Source organism: Diadema antillarum, unplaced genomic scaffold (assembly GCF_040938485.1).
Source record: "Diadema antillarum isolate AM-2024a unplaced genomic scaffold, OU_Dant_1.0 scf00000211, whole genome shotgun sequence".
Taxonomy (NCBI): Eukaryota; Metazoa; Echinodermata; class Echinoidea; order Diadematoida; family Diadematidae; genus Diadema; species Diadema antillarum.
Genome location: NW_027271100.1, coordinates 643376 through 659364, shown reverse-complemented (window position 1 = coordinate 659364; position 15989 = coordinate 643376). Strand labels below are relative to the sequence as shown.

Genomic DNA, 15989 nt, shown 5'->3' with positions numbered 1-15989 from the left:
TATATGAGGGACATACCAGTATCAATGGTGTGAAATTCTGCATGGTCCTGTCAATTCATTCCATGTAGCCTTCCCAATAACACATATTTGCCTTGTCTGGGAATAAAAAGTAAGCATTACAGTTGCAAAGAGCAGCCATTAATAATCAAAAACCCAGGGGAACTTGACGCTTACCACAAGTTCATTATTATACAAACTCAATTTTGGAATTCTTCAAGTGTGTCTAAGTAACCAAATTGCAATAAGCACCTCACAGAGGGTCCTCATCAACAATATTCTTTCTTCATCTACGAGGGTATGTACTCACAGTAAAATCCACCTAAAACTACTTCTGGCTAAGGAAAACAGAATGGAGAAATCAACAATAATTAGGCCTCAAAGGCTCTACCCAGGGGCCCCTAAAAAAGCCACATGTTACAGCACAACATCTTGCATTCCCCTCCCCCAAGGACAAATTCTGGCAAATCTGGCCAAACTTAAAGACAATTGACTTTTACGACAATGAAGAAGAAATCCTTTTCCATGGTATGACCAGCAGGGAATGCAATGCAGCCACTGATAAGACTATAATTCACAACTCTTATCCTGAGCCTGTCTACGTATTTTCACACAGCACCAGTAAGGAACACTACTTCTACATCTACCAAAGATGTCTGAACACAATGGATCGCATATAAATGTACACAATCAGTCGCTAGCATTCGGGTCTGTGCGCTATGTGCAGATGAATGAGGTGATCTCACACACATGCACGCAACACGCAAAGTCACATTTTCGCAGTTTACTTGTGCACTTCCTGTAATGCAAATTTACTGTGGGCATGGGCACAGCACATGTGGTAAATCATATTTAATTTTCCCCTTTTATCATGATTAAAGTATTCTCACTTCACGATAGAAATGCATTTTCAGCACTTACAATCGATATTTCTTTTCCCAACATGTAGCTGTTACTAAGAAAACCTACAACACTATTGTAGTTTTGAGATAGATACAGTTTTCTGTGTTTTTCGTATATGTGATCAAATAGAGCTTATACTGTGCACTGGCACAGTGTTGTCAACTCTTTGTTAAGGAAATTAAATAGTGCTGCCGCTGTTTGAGTATTTATAGTTAAGATGTAATAGCAAGAATTACCAGTGTCTTGCCCACTGGGGCTCTGGTAATGGGCCTCTTTATTCCCATTTGCAACAGAACATAATCTGATTAACTTTGTAGTTCCCTATCTTTGAGATGACACCTGCAATGTATTTTAAAAGTAAAATCTAGGCTTGTCTTTAAATAAAATGAGTGTTCACCATTACTACTGAATACCTCCCCAACCATGCTGTCAAAAAGGGACTGGATGCTACCAAAACTGCCACTGCCATGCATGAAAAACATTTTTTCTCTCTGAGATATTTGTAATGTAACTTGGAGGTAACCTACTTGTTAATCTGGAAAAGATAGTATAAAACGACTCAGTTTTGTTCCTTGGGTCTTGTGTCACACACATACTGACTAAAAAAAACTTTGTATCCCTTGCCCTATTAGACAGTTTCAGGCAAGTTGGTTACAATCTGCCCACAATTCTCACAGAAATGTAAGAACATGTACAGACTATGGGGAGCAAAAACCAGAGAAAGGTCAAACAACTATCTCACTTCAGCCTTTGGCTTGGGGGATTTCATATCAGGGTCAGAAGGTAGACATCCATACACTTGGGTTAAAAATGATGAATGCAGGTGGATCAATGTCAGAATGCAGGTGGATCAACGTCTTGAAGTATACAGTCATGTTCCAGGACAAGGATCCTTATCCCTCTGTCTAATGGTCCAAAGATGTTTTGACTGTAACAATCATGGCATTCCAAGAATGGATGCACTGTATTCCTGTTAAACCCTATGAATATACCAGTAATCAAAATCTACCACACTGGGTACATATATTAAAACAACAGAATGAATGTCATGCAAAGGAAATGAAAGGGAAAGAGAGCCACGAGGAAAGAAATGAAATATATTCGCTCATTAAGAGAGATTGCAACTGTTATTCACAAGTTCGTATCAAGCCATAGATATTTGCTAATCATGTACATACAACTCTTATTTGTGCACCAGCACTTACAATGGTAAAGAAGTAAGAAAATATACTAGAAGAAGTTAAACAGACAATATGCAAGGACTCATAACCTGGCAACTTATCTTGGAGAAAATCAGAAGCAAAGGGAAGATAATTCTAACGTAAAGATATGAAAGACAAGGAGATAGAGAAAAAAAATTAAAACACAAAAAAGAAAAAGGATAAAAATGAGGAATACACAGATACATAACAGAAGTTGATACACAAACTTTGAGCTCTGAATAAGAATTTGTGCTTCTAATTTAAGAATTTCATATCACTGCTATGACAGCATGACTACCATGGCAGAATAAATAATGTACATAAAACCTTAGTTTCAATGTCGAAGTTGTTCCACTTAAAACAAAAATAGCTCCTCTCTCTCTCTCCTAAAACTTTCCTAAAATGGAATTATTGTACATTGAAAGCTCCTTTATACACAGGCTGCAGGCAGAGTTGCCATGTTCATAGCTAGCAGAGTGCCGTCACATATGGCAGTTATTGTCTTCAAAATATCGCACACTGAGATCCTACAGCAAGGGAATGATATACGACACAAGGAGTAAAGACAATATCACGACTGGTACTTCATCTCATCTTATATGATACACCAAGCCTCCTTCTTTTCTATAAGCTTATCTCCTCATATCTCTGTATCATTGGCAATATCCCACACTGTCAATAGATCTACAACAACATGATTGTTTCGGGCCAAATACCAACAACAACAAAAAAAAAGAAAAAAAGAGTTGAATCACATGCAGCAATGGTAGAATAATGAAAATGTCTCTTCCACCATATTTCTTTTAACAAAATTAGGTAAGTAGGCCTACATTATCAGACTTGATATGATCATCATAATGTATTATGAGTCAACAATCCCATGACTTTGGGTGGGGGGGGGGGGTCAAAGGAGATGGGGAATTTGTTGTGCTTCTTTCAACTCTCTTCAATATCACATTTAACCATGCTGAAGTGGCTACGAGCAAGTACAAATTTTCCCAGTAAATGATAAAAAAAATAACATAATGTCCAAATACATGTCAAAATTCCTTAATTGCACCTTTATATCTATAATAGCAATTATTCAAGTCTTCCCTGTATTATCAAAAGGCCTTAGATTAGTATCATGTCAAATCACATACAGGTCTGATTTTTAATGACAAAACAAACACGCACTTTAAAGGTGCATGGTCCCCGTGTTTTAGTCAAATGCGTACGCGGGCGCACGGCGCAAGTTTCCTACAGAGACCTACGCTATCGTACCCTCTCTTTGGCGCTTACGCTTTGGCCCACTTTCCTGAGTCCGAAGAAGTCCGATTCACTGTAGTCAGTGGTCCGATCACAGTTTGGCTCATGATTTGGCTGAGGGGGATGACAGCTTTAGCAAACTTCTTTTGTGATGTCATAATAACAAGCACATATGCACGCACCCTGGCATTACTACAGACTGCGCGATGCGCAGAGAAGACAACAAAGGCAATGTTACTTAGCAACACCTATGCACTTTACTCTTGATGACAGCTCTACTTCGGTAATCTTCGTACCAATGCTAACGGTGATCGGCAGTATCATCAACAGCGCCATCTACACTACCGGGACTATGCCCCTTTAACTATTAGGCAGGGATTGACACAAACTTTTTTGTCTGGTGGCTTTAAATCTGACATGTTGGCGGCCCAAGAAAGATATGTAATGGCCTGAAATAAAAGCAAAAGTAACAATCCATTCTGAATCTTAGTTGTCCGATTGGGCCACCAAAAAAAAACAAAAAATGGTGTCCGGGCACCAATTTCTGGTGGCCCCAGGCCAATGGGCCATCACTACTGTCCAGCCCTACATATATCAATTTCATTATTGAGCTCACTCTACGCAATATGAATTTCAGCATGTCTTTGTGTAAAAAAATAATGAATTAAAAAAAGTTTACAATCTGGTGTGTTTCATATCTTATGAAGAAAGCCATCAAGGAATAATATGCAGTTTGAGTTTGGTTTGCCATGTATCTACAGCAAACCATTGTCTGAGTTATCTAAAGCAGTATTGTCAGCATTGTTAATCTTACACTATACTTAAAGTGATGATGCATAATGCATTATTTTCTTTTCTTAATAACAGACAAGTAATACATCACACGAATTAAAACAGAACTACAAACTCTTTATGGTCTATGATATGTAAACTTGAAAGGCAGGCATCCCAGGGCATCCATTTGCAGAGGATTCAGTTAAAAAAGAAGAAGAAAGAAATGTGTTTGAGGGGCAGTAAACGTTAGCATTGGAATGCTTTGAACTGCATCAAAAGTACAACTGATATTTTTCCTACATTCCAACAGCATTTAGATGATGAATTCAAATTCTCTGTCATCAACATCCCTTTTCTTTTGACTTAACCCCCCCCAAAAAAAAAAAAAAATAATAATAATAATAAAAAGAAAAAAAGAAAAAATAATAATCCTCTTGACGTACTCTCTTTTTTAACTTGGCCACAATAAAACTTTTAGGGATATCAAACTAGTACCTTTTTTAAGTCTGCATCACATGCACAACAAAGTCAGCTTGTGCATATAAGCATTATGAACAAGGAAGAACTATGCATTGTCATCGTCAATGCATTCATAATTGCTACTGAACTTGGCAGTGCAAGTATAAGACAAATCTCTAGCAAGATTAACAACTCAACACAAACACACTGACAACATACAAGATTTGTAATTTGGTACGAAGTCAAAAATGTTACTTGATAATTCTCCTAGCAATGTGCAGATACAAGTTGTAAAAGCTACTGAGTATATGTTCATATCTAATGCAGATCTTCTCTCATCCCCCCCCCCCAACAAAAAAAAAAAAATGAAAAGCTTTGAGAGAGAAAAAAAGAAGAAGAAAGAAAAGCTGCTTGACATCAAGTAACATCAGTACTGCCGTGATGCAATTATGAGCGAGCAAGTGGATTGGCTGCGGCTTTCCTAGTTGTGGGGCTTGGACACATTAGGAGTAATTGACCCACATTGCCAAGGCAGCAATGTAGATCTGCATCCACTCAGACAGCATGATACCCAAGATAGAGAAAATTACTCTCTGCAAACACATTATCTGTATTTCATAATACAACTGCACCCAGGCCATATGCACAAGTTTTTCTGTGTTAACAAAGTCACAGGCACATGCAAGCAAGTGCACACACACACATACAAAGGAATGGGGTTCAAACTGCAGAACTCTCAATCTGAGCAATGACAAACTGATCAATGCTGTTTGTGGTTGTTTTTTCAAGTATGCAGATGAAAATCATGATTAATGATGTAAAACATAGCATCTTTTAAATCATAGTCATATTACAAGTTCTACACCTAAATAACAATAATTCAGTGCTTCATCATTCCATTAATGTACCAATAGAATATCCTGTCTCAGTTAAGATTCATCAGATTCATGTTTAACTTGTTGAACTTACTTTAAAAGAGCACTCAATTACTTACATACATCAAGATCAATCATGTAGACATTGGTGCATATTTTGCATGCTAACTTTGGGTTTTGGAAGATGGGTGCTAATTCTATTCACAAATGGGCAACACATATGACACTTTAAAGAGTCATAGGAAAGTCAACTTCTGTTTTTGTTTTGCTTTGTGTTTTTCAAATATATGAAGCTTTGAAAGTGGCAGTTCTGCTTCATTTTCCAAAATCTATCTACGATCACAAACTTAAACCAACTGTGAAGCTGCTATTGGCACTTCATAAACCCAATCAGCAGCTCTTATCAAAACTTTGCACAATCTCCAAAGATATATAATATCAAATATTTTGTTTATGATCCAAGATTGCCAATGTACCATACAGCTTCACATGGCATAGTTATGAGAGCAGAGCACTAAGGGGGTGAGGCTACTCACAGGGTAGACAAAGAGGTAGATACATATGTTCTGTTGGATCTCTCTCTCCTTTTTTTTTCCTTTATGGCATTTGGTGTTGATGTCATATATTCCTACTTAAGAGGTCACCACACATTGGGTTAGAGCCATTGGCACACCGAGGATGTGGCGGGCACGCAGGAGAATGGTGGAATTAAGCGAGGCATAATGCGGAAACTGCGAGGCCACTAACATTAAGAAACATTATTTGGCTGTCAATGGCAGGGGGCTCAATGGCTCTACGTTAATGGGCCATAATGACCTGACATTAGCATGGTATCACGAGAGAAGAATGGGCTTTTAAACTCTTTACCGACAAGCTCCGATAGGTGGAAATACCATTATAGACTGACAATTATTCTGCACAGCTTTATCTCCCATAGAGTTTGCCATTGGGCAAGTTACCACTTTACCCTCAAAAGTCTATCCTACGTGCCTTTTATACACCTGAGCACAGCAACTGCTACATGCATGACCACCAAGGCGTCTACTCCATTTTAGAAAATGAATGTAATATATGAAATATAACACAATAAAGGTATTAAAATCATGTTCGTGCATTACTCTTTGCAACCAATGGATAAAACAGACCTGCTGTGATCAACCTTGCTTTGTTCTGCTGACTGGAGGAGGCATGCTAAGCTTCCTACAAAATTTACTTGTGCATTCAGGGTTTTGTTTTTTTGCATGAGCATCAATGTACGTATGTGTGCAGACTTCTAGTATAGCTTCACATCTTTACACTGCTTTTCATCACTTTTAAGGGCATAACAGTCGACACAGAATGGTTAAAGCCACAAGACAGAAAGTCAACACAAAAATTATGGGCAATTTCCGGTGCTTTCTAGCACCATCACATAATGACCCTTGCCAAAAATGAAAGGCACGAGTCTGGAATTTCAAAGTAAGCGTGCCGTGTCTTTAATTTATAAGTTTAAAGGGCAGAGTTTTAAGTTTTAAACGATTAAAGCTCACATGAGTTGCAAAAAAAAAAAACAAAAAAAGAGGAAATTTAAAGATATCATGTACAAACTTTATGGCAAGTTTTGAGATGGTGACACAATCAACTCACTGTTTCAATGAAATAATGACTGTTTCTTGAAAAGAGGCAAAACTTTACCATTTCATAACTTCCCTAATTTCTATCTGATTTTGATTAAACTTTGTGAGTTTGTGAAACTTTGTTCTTCCTTTTACGATGAACTTTTTTTAACTAGTTCAGAATTCCCCTTTAAGACTTTGTCAGTCCCCTTCAAGCAGTTGAAGTATATGAAAGGCTACGACAAGTTAAAAAGTGTTCCGGTACCTATCATGATTTGAATGTTTCTGCATAGCCATTCTTTGGCTATATCTCATCTCAGGAGAAGAGAGGACTAACAACAGTAAGGACGAAACCACTCAATACATCAGGTAAAGATCCACCTACCTCAAAGAGGTTTTCATCTTGCTCGGTGAAGGTCTGCTTGTTGCCCTTGTTCAACATCTGGGCCACCCCGATGATCTTCTGCTCGCTGTTGTAGATTGGCTGGCAGAGCACAGATCGAATCTTGAGGTCAGCCTCGACCTCACATGTGGCTTTGAACTGTTTCTGAATGGCAAAGTCGCTGATGTTGATCGTCTGTAGAGAGCACAAAAGCAACAAAAAATATATTATAAAAGGTAATTGGCACACAAAAGTTATATTCTAAGAACAACAGTGTACAGATTTTAATGTACGGGCATCGGTCAGTATCAAAGATGACATATCACAGTAAAAACAAAACAAAAACAAAAACAAAAACACAAATGATATATAGATATTATATAGCAATTCTTCCTAATCTCCCTAACATAATTATTTGGCAAAACAGAAATAGGAATGCTAACTTCATGATGTGCATAAACCATCCTAGTTTGCAATATACTCAATGGTCAATCACTCCCCACCCGTCATACAATATACAAATTGTAGTGGCAACCATAGGGCATTTTTACATGTCATTTACATCTCATTGGCATCATGTGTTACATCTCTGCATTATAGTTTGCATAGGTCTCTAATTTGAGCATCATGTTAATGAAAGAAACATGATGCTGATACTGTAATAAACGTTTGAGAAGGTCCTTATTCTGTTGTGACCCTGGCTTCTTTATTAATCATTATAGTCACAGATTGCCTTCATGGTTGCCCTCCCCCAACCCTATTCCTCCACAACTCAAATTTGTTTGCCACAGAGTGTGATATCAAAATTACAATATTTGTTGAGGGCAGAATCCATCAATCAAACTCGGAACCAATATACTGCAACCCTACCATTACCCAACACCAGCAGGGCCGTATTTCTTTATGGACCAGCTATTCAGCTACTATCCAAAACGCAATAAAGCTTAAGTGATAAACATGGGGTGGAAGTGAGACGAGCAAATCTAGCAACCAAGTTGGGAGTAATTAATGGCATACGTCACATAGGGACGAGTGACAGTGATAGGGTCCAGGCATGGCAGAACAACCTGGCAGTCAGAGATACGAGATGTACTCAATCTCAGCGGTGATAGGAGGGTGGCCACAAGCCACAAGAGGACATAAAAGGCATGTTTACATACACCCAACGTCAAATAATTTTTGAAAAATTGATTTTTGCAATGCCATGCAAAAATCAATCATTCTTGTGGTGTGAACATTAAAAAAAAAAAAAAAAAATTGTCAACTTTCACAATCAGCATTGTAATGCAAAACTCACTCCAAATATATATTTTTTTAAATTCTCATGGTAATTTGCATCACCTGGGCCCCATTTCATAAAAAGCTGATACGATGGGAACACTTGCTGGAATGGCAATTGCCATGGTAATGACAAGAATCCAGCTTACTGATTGGCTGTGGCTATTGGAAGTTGCTATTCCTGCAAGAGCTGCTATCCTAACATCTTTCACGAAATGGGTTCCTGGTGTGTGTGAAAGATACACAAAGATGTTTTAATTTTTTTTTTTAAATCTCATAATGCAACACTCCCAAGAGGTCTGCACACTCGGGTGTCCGCGGTCATGCTGCGGTCATTGTGGTCATTGTTAAGGCAGGCACAGTCTGAGATTCAAAGTGCTTTACTTGCAGCCAAGTGATTTTGGGGGGGAGCTGTGTGTGGGCAGTGGCAATAAATTCAATTTTTATTTTGTGATGCAAACAAAACTAACTAGAAATATCACTTAAGGTGATTAATACCCCCGCCCCGTGACGACAGTCTTACCCAAGGAATGATCTTTCCTTGATCTTCTGCCATTTAAATGCCGTTACCATAGCAACACAGCTCCGACATGTCCGAAAAATATGTCTTGCACATCTTCCCACCAAGACTATTGTGTGTGCCACATTTCATAAGCTTTTGTCAAAAACTGAGGAAGTAGTTCAATCCACAAGATCTTTCCTTGATCTTCCACCATTAATATGCCGTTACCATGGCAACGCAGCTTCCGACACATCCCAAAAATATGTCTCGCACATCTTCCCACCAAGACCAATGTGTGTGCCACATTTCATGAGCTTCAGTCGAATACAGAGGAAGTAGTTCAATCCGCAAGATCTTTCCTTGATCTTTTGCCATTTATATGCCGTTACCATGGCAACGCAGCTTCCGACACGTCTGAAAAATATGTCTTCCACATCTTCCCACTAAGATCAAGGTGTGTGCCACATTTCATAAGCTTTGGTCAAAAAACTGAGGAAGTAGTTAAATCCGCAAGATCTTTCCTTGATCTTCTGCCATTAATATGCCGTTACCATGGCAACGTACTTTCGGGTACTGTCGAAAAATGCGTCTTGCACATCTACAACCAAAGGCACACATCTGTACCAAGTTTCATGGAAATTGGGCAAAAACTGAGGAAGTAGTTTGCAACACAAAATTTTCCATCATTTTGGCTCATAATATGTGAGCTGTTACCATGGCAACATACTTTTTGTCACTGTCAAGAAATGTGTCATGCTGACCTATATCCTAAGACAAACATTCAATATGAATTCCATGAGAATTGGAAGAACACTGATGAAGCAGTTTTGCCATGAAGCATTTTGCCCTATATTTTACCAATAACATGCCGTTATCATGGCAACGCACTTTTTGCCACTGCGGAAATATGTGTCTTGCACATTAACATATTCAGATGAACATCTGTACCTAATTTCATAAAAATTGATCAAAAACTGTGGGAGGAGTTCGCGACGCAAGATTTGTACCCATTTTTGCCCATAATATGCCGTTACCATGGCAACGTACTTTTGGGTACTGTCAAAAAATACGTCTTGCACATCTACAACCCAAGGCACACATCTGTGCCAAGTTTTATGGGAATCGGTTGAAAACTGAGGAAGTAGTTCGCGACGCAAGATTTGCAATGGACCGACCGCCCGACCGCCCGACCGCCCGACCGCCCGACCGACCGCCCGACCGCCCGACCGACCGTCCGCTGATTCCTATATACCCCCTTCAAACTTCGTTTGGCGGGGGTATAATAAATTTTAAAAAAAAATATCAGTCAAGATGAAAACATGATGGATTATCAAAACAGGAAATAAAGGCATCAGAAGAACTGATTTACGGAGAGTTCAGAAAAGTGAAGGCAAGCAATATAATTGAAAGCACTCATACTTCGGACAAGGATAACAATTTGACAGCAGAAAACTGACGGAAGAGGTTTTCTTGAGGGAAGAAAGACTGCTCTTTTTTTTGGGGGGGGGAGAGGGGGTGTCGACACTAAAGTCAATTATAAGAATACATAAAGAATTTACTTTTAATCTCCTTCATCAAATCAATCACAAGAAAACACAAAGTCAAACAGTGCCGGAATAAGTAGACAGTACATAAATGTCTCCCAAATATTGAATGAATGGGCCTTTTAAACATGAACACACTAAAACAATGTTAGACCTCTACACCCAACCCTTTCATAAACACTTTCAAGATCCAGGCATAACAATCACAAACATTGCTAAACATCAGGGCTAATGTGCACAGGAGGTGTCGAGGAAAACTGCACAGTAATATGAGGCTGTAATTGCGGGCATCCAAAAATGACCTGCCACTTTCCTCCACTGAATGGAGGAAATAAGCTGTCGCTGGAGGCACCTCATGTCAACACTCAACTCATTAGTCATGCCTATAAATTGGTAGCCTGTGCTCCACCTTGGTGGGGAGAGAGAGGGGGGCAGTCACAGAAGTCAAAGGCTCAGAGTCAAGCTGGACAAACAAAACCGCACTTTCAGTTTTAGAGCGTGAAATTACAGGAAGATCAAAAGATTCTTCGCAAAGCGCGTCTGCTACGCAATCTACACAATTTCCTCTCACTGCCATTCTTACAACCTAAGATTTGTGAAATCTGAAGGGCTAAAACTTTCTAGCATGCAACCAATCCTCTGTGTTTGGACACATATCGCCTTTCATATAAACACCAACAAGTTTTATTCCTTTGTATCAAGAAAGGAAAGGTGCATTGTACAGCTTCGCAAAAGAAAATCAAAATGGCACATTGATTCAAATGACAAAGTCATAGTTAGGATGCTGTTAAAACTGAGAGTAGTTCGATCCACAACATTTTGTATGATTTTCAAGAAAATTTGCAGTTGCCATGGTAACGCACTATGTGCTCCTGACGAAAAAGGTGTTTTCAACATCTACCTATGATAGCAGTCACACATGCCATATTTGGGGTTAATTGCTCAAAAATTGAGGGTGCTACATTATAGGTTAATCCACACATTTTTTTATGATTTGTATAAAACTGCTGTTGCCATGGCAACAGATTTCTAAACACTAACAAACAGGTTGTCTTGCCCAACTATGCATTACATTGATCCCATGTACCAAATTTCAGCTGAATTGCTTTACAACAGAGAATAGTTTGATCCGCAACATTTTGTGACTTTTACAAAAATTTGCCATTGCCATCACAATGCATCACGGGATACTGACGAAAAAGGTGTCGTCCACATCTACCTATGATAGTGGTCAAACATGTCAAATTTTAAGTCAATTATTCAAAAAATGAGAGTAGTTCAAGCCACAACATTTTGCATTATTTTTAAAAATTGTTGTTACCATGGTATTGCATAACTCCATACTGAAGAAAGAGGTGTCTTGCACATCTACCCATAACAGCAGTGACACATGCCAAATTTGAGGTCAATTGCTCTAAAAATGAAAGAGTAGTTTGAGCCACAAGATTTTGCACCGACTGCCCAGCCATCCGACCTCAGGAGTGATTCCTATATACCCCCATACACACTGTGTGTGGGTGGGGGTATAATAAATTTTAGTAAAATTTTGATGAAATTACTTCAAACAGCTCAAGGGACACTAATTGAGAAACAACAGTATAGTCTTTGGCCAAAACTCTCCCTTTTTTTTCTCTCAATTTCCCTGAAAACGTAATCACCTAATCATCCCTGTTAAACTCCATCCTTGACAACTTGAGACGAAAATTTGATTAGCTCCCCTTTACAGCTGTTTTATGATAAAAAGAAAAGAAAATAGTCTTGACGAACAATAAACCTGAAAGCATGACTCCAGTACCCCTCATACTAATAGATTTTCACAAAGCTGCTGAGGGTAAATCAGTTGATGCGTGTGAAATGGATTCTAAGTAACCTTGCAGAAAATTACATCTAAATCACATCACATTTTCCGAAGGTTCCCTCAGAAGTGATCCCCCAGTAAGCCACTTTGTTTCCTTCTCTCACTTAATCTGAAATGTACAAATACATGACAAAAGCTTGGACCTCAAATGCATGATCCCACACCTATGTATTTAGGCCACTCACATCTCAATCAAGAACATGATATCCCCTTTCCAATTTCAATTACTGGCATTTAAGTAGCTGAAGAGTGGATGTGCAGCCACCAGCATATGCCCCAGATGAAATCCATTATGGAGTGGCTTCAATGATGGAAATCGCCTCCCTGTCCTCCCTCCCTCACACCAATAAGATGCCCAGCACTCAAATTGCCCCCTCAAGGTCCCAGTAATGAGTTTTTATTACTTAACACTTTAATCTGTCATCAAGGATAAGCAGGCTAATCTGGCTTGTTAGCATTGCATGATTGGAAAGGCTGGTCACTTGTGTGCTACAAGCATCTCGTTCATTCCCGGCTGGCGGACGGGATGACACGGTTTTAGTGGGAGGGCGGAGAGACTGAGGCAAGTATGACAGACAGATGTGGACAGGGGTGACTACAGAAAGAGAGAGAGAGAGAGAGAGAGCATATGGAATAAACAGATGACCTGAGAGTATGTTTTAGTTGAGTGTATGTGATACACAATGAGTATATGTATGCTTGTTTGTTTGTTTGTTTGTGTGTGTGTGTGTGTGTGTGTGTATGTGTGCGTGTGTGTGTGTATGTGTGCGTGTGTGTGTGTGTGTGTTATGTGTGTGTATGTGTGCATGATTGCGGTAAAGAGATGGAGGGAAAGAAGGAAAAGACAGGAAGGTACAGAAACAGGACAAATCGATGCAATAAGAGTAGAGAGACAATCTCATGATCTGCCACAAACAAACCGGAACTAAAATTGCCAATCCAGAGACTCCAACTCTCCCGTTTTCGACGGGAGATCTCCCGCCGAAAGCCCATTTTTGCACAATCTCCCGTTCTCCCGTTTGAGATTTGATTTCTCCCGCCCTGGCTCTGTGTCTCCCGGTGGAAAGGATTTCTTACTTATTTCTATCGTATATTGAAAAAATAAGCCTTAGATAGCACCAGAGAACATCTAGAATCCTAGGGACTTCGCGCCAATCTACCTTATTCATAGCACTAATTTAGCTTATCGCTAAAGGTTGACAGAAGATTTGTAAAGATTCCATTACATATGGGATTTATTTGGCTCCCCTCCCCATACCAGGGAATTGTGCTCCACGGGGCCTGCAGTTGGAGAATGGTGCCCATTTGGAAAAATATCCATTCTATCACCCTAGAGATAGCACCTGCCAAGTTTGGTAAAAATGCGTGTTAAGAAGAAGATGAAAATGCAAAATTTAGGCCCAAATTTGGACCCCCCCCCCCCCCCTTCCCCAGGCACCTGGGGGGGGGGGGCACCCCTGGATCTACTAAGAACAAACTTTGAGCTACAGTCATCAATGTACTTGCTTATAACATTAACTCAGTTCTATCACTTCTGGTTCTAGAGGAGAAGATTTTTACCGATTCTTTCAGTTGGAGGGTCTGGGGCCCCCAATTTGGGCATGCTGCCCATTTGAACAAATTGAGATCCTATCCCCCTAAGGATGCTACCTGCTAAGTTCGGTGAAAATCTGTCATGGGGTTTTCAAGAAGATGAAAATGTAAAAAGTTTATGCATGACGCATGCCGGATGCCAAAACAATGAGTAATCGCAATAGCTCACTTGAGTCTTTGGGTCAGGTGAGCAAAAGATGGCATGAAGAAAGTTGGCTATAGAATGGACCAAAAGAGAAAGCAATGAGTAGATGCAGTCTTCTTAATAATGAACACTGAGGTTTACTTAAACAAATGTGAGGTGAACGGAAAGGACTGCTAGAAATATGTTTTATATTGAATCCGGCCTATGGATACTTTATAATGTCATATCTCGATGCATCGATTCACTCAAACATTGGACATTCATACAACTGTACATGCACCAGGAGAAATACGCCAGAAAGCTTAAAGGCCCATGGTCCCGGTGATTTAGTCAAATGCATACGCGGACGCACGGCGCAAGTTTCCTATAGAGACCTATGCTATCGACTCCTCTTTAGCGCTTATGCTGTGACCCATTTCCCCGAGTTCGAAGAAGTCCGATCCACTGTAGTCAGTGGTCCGATCACAGTTCGGCTCATGATTTCGGCTGAGGGGGATGACAGCTTTAGCAAACTTCTTTTGTGATGTCATAATAAGAAGCACATATGCACGCACCCTGGCATTACTACAGACTGCGTGATGCGCAGAGAAGACAACGAAGGCAACTTAGCAACACCTACGCGCTTTATTCTTGATGACAGCTCAACTTCGGCAATCTTCGTATCAATGCTAACGGTGATCGGCAGTATCATCAACAGCGCCCTCTACACTACCAGGACTATGCGCCTTTAACCCGTTGAGGACGGACTGATTTTGCTACAACACGCATTTCCCATAGACACCTGCCCGAGTATACTCGGGGCTCGTCCTCAACGGGTTAAAGATTTATCAACTAAGTTTCCTGGACCTTGAATTGTAACACTTGTATCAATCTATCTAAATAACCATTATACTTATTCCTGACTGTAAACTACATGTAGCTCCCTCATTGTACACTCAAAACCACTTAAACCATGCAGTGCCATTAACAAACAATGGGAAAAAGACAAGATACCATTAGATGACGCAGATTGTTGCCATGGAGGAATGTATCATCTCACATGAAGAGCAATCTAGACCTGACGAACTCCTAGTTACTTCTTCAAGTTCTATGCATACATCTAAACATTGAGCATAGATGCTGACACACAACCAAAAACAAACAGAGTGTGCCACAATGGCACATCTCATGAACCCCGCTAGTATACTGCCACATACTCAAACGGGAACTTGTACGCTAGGAACATATTCCGAGACCGCAGACCCCAAACTGTGATGTCTATGCACTCATACCCAAACAAACATGAAGGGCGCTTTAAAAACTGGCGCCAGGGAAAATATTGAGTCAAGTGGAGATGGAAAGAAATGAAGAGGAACACTGGGGGAGACATTTGCCCTACTCAAACATACTCATAATCAACTCAACTCACCTCTCCACTGCTGGCTACGTGACGGGCTATCGATGCATTGATTGAATTCTTCAGCATGGCTTGCCTGGAAAATTAATGAGGGAAAAAAAATGATAACCAAAAGACAAAAGGAGAAAAATAAAATGCTACTGTTCACAACACAATGTCTCATGTGTCACTATAAATCTTGATTCTGTTGAGCAGTAGCAACTAATGAAATCAGTCTTATCGGACGTATACCCAAAAG

General features: G+C 39.7%; 1 protein-coding gene across 9 annotated transcripts in view; it reads right to left on the bottom strand.

The window, feature by feature from the left end:
- LOC139724336 (cGMP-specific 3',5'-cyclic phosphodiesterase-like) overlaps positions 1-15989 on the bottom strand; it is a 178622-nt gene that overhangs the window by 59584 nt on the left and 103049 nt on the right. For all 9 annotated transcript variants that reach the window (XM_071635482.1, XM_071635483.1, XM_071635481.1 and 6 more), the window contains 2 exons: positions 15764-15827; positions 7439-7630 (listed from right to left, as the gene is read on the bottom strand). In XM_071635482.1, coding sequence (XP_071491583.1) covers positions 7439-7630; positions 15764-15827 — 256 coding nt within the window. The remainder of the gene's footprint in view (positions 1-7438; positions 7631-15763; positions 15828-15989) is intronic.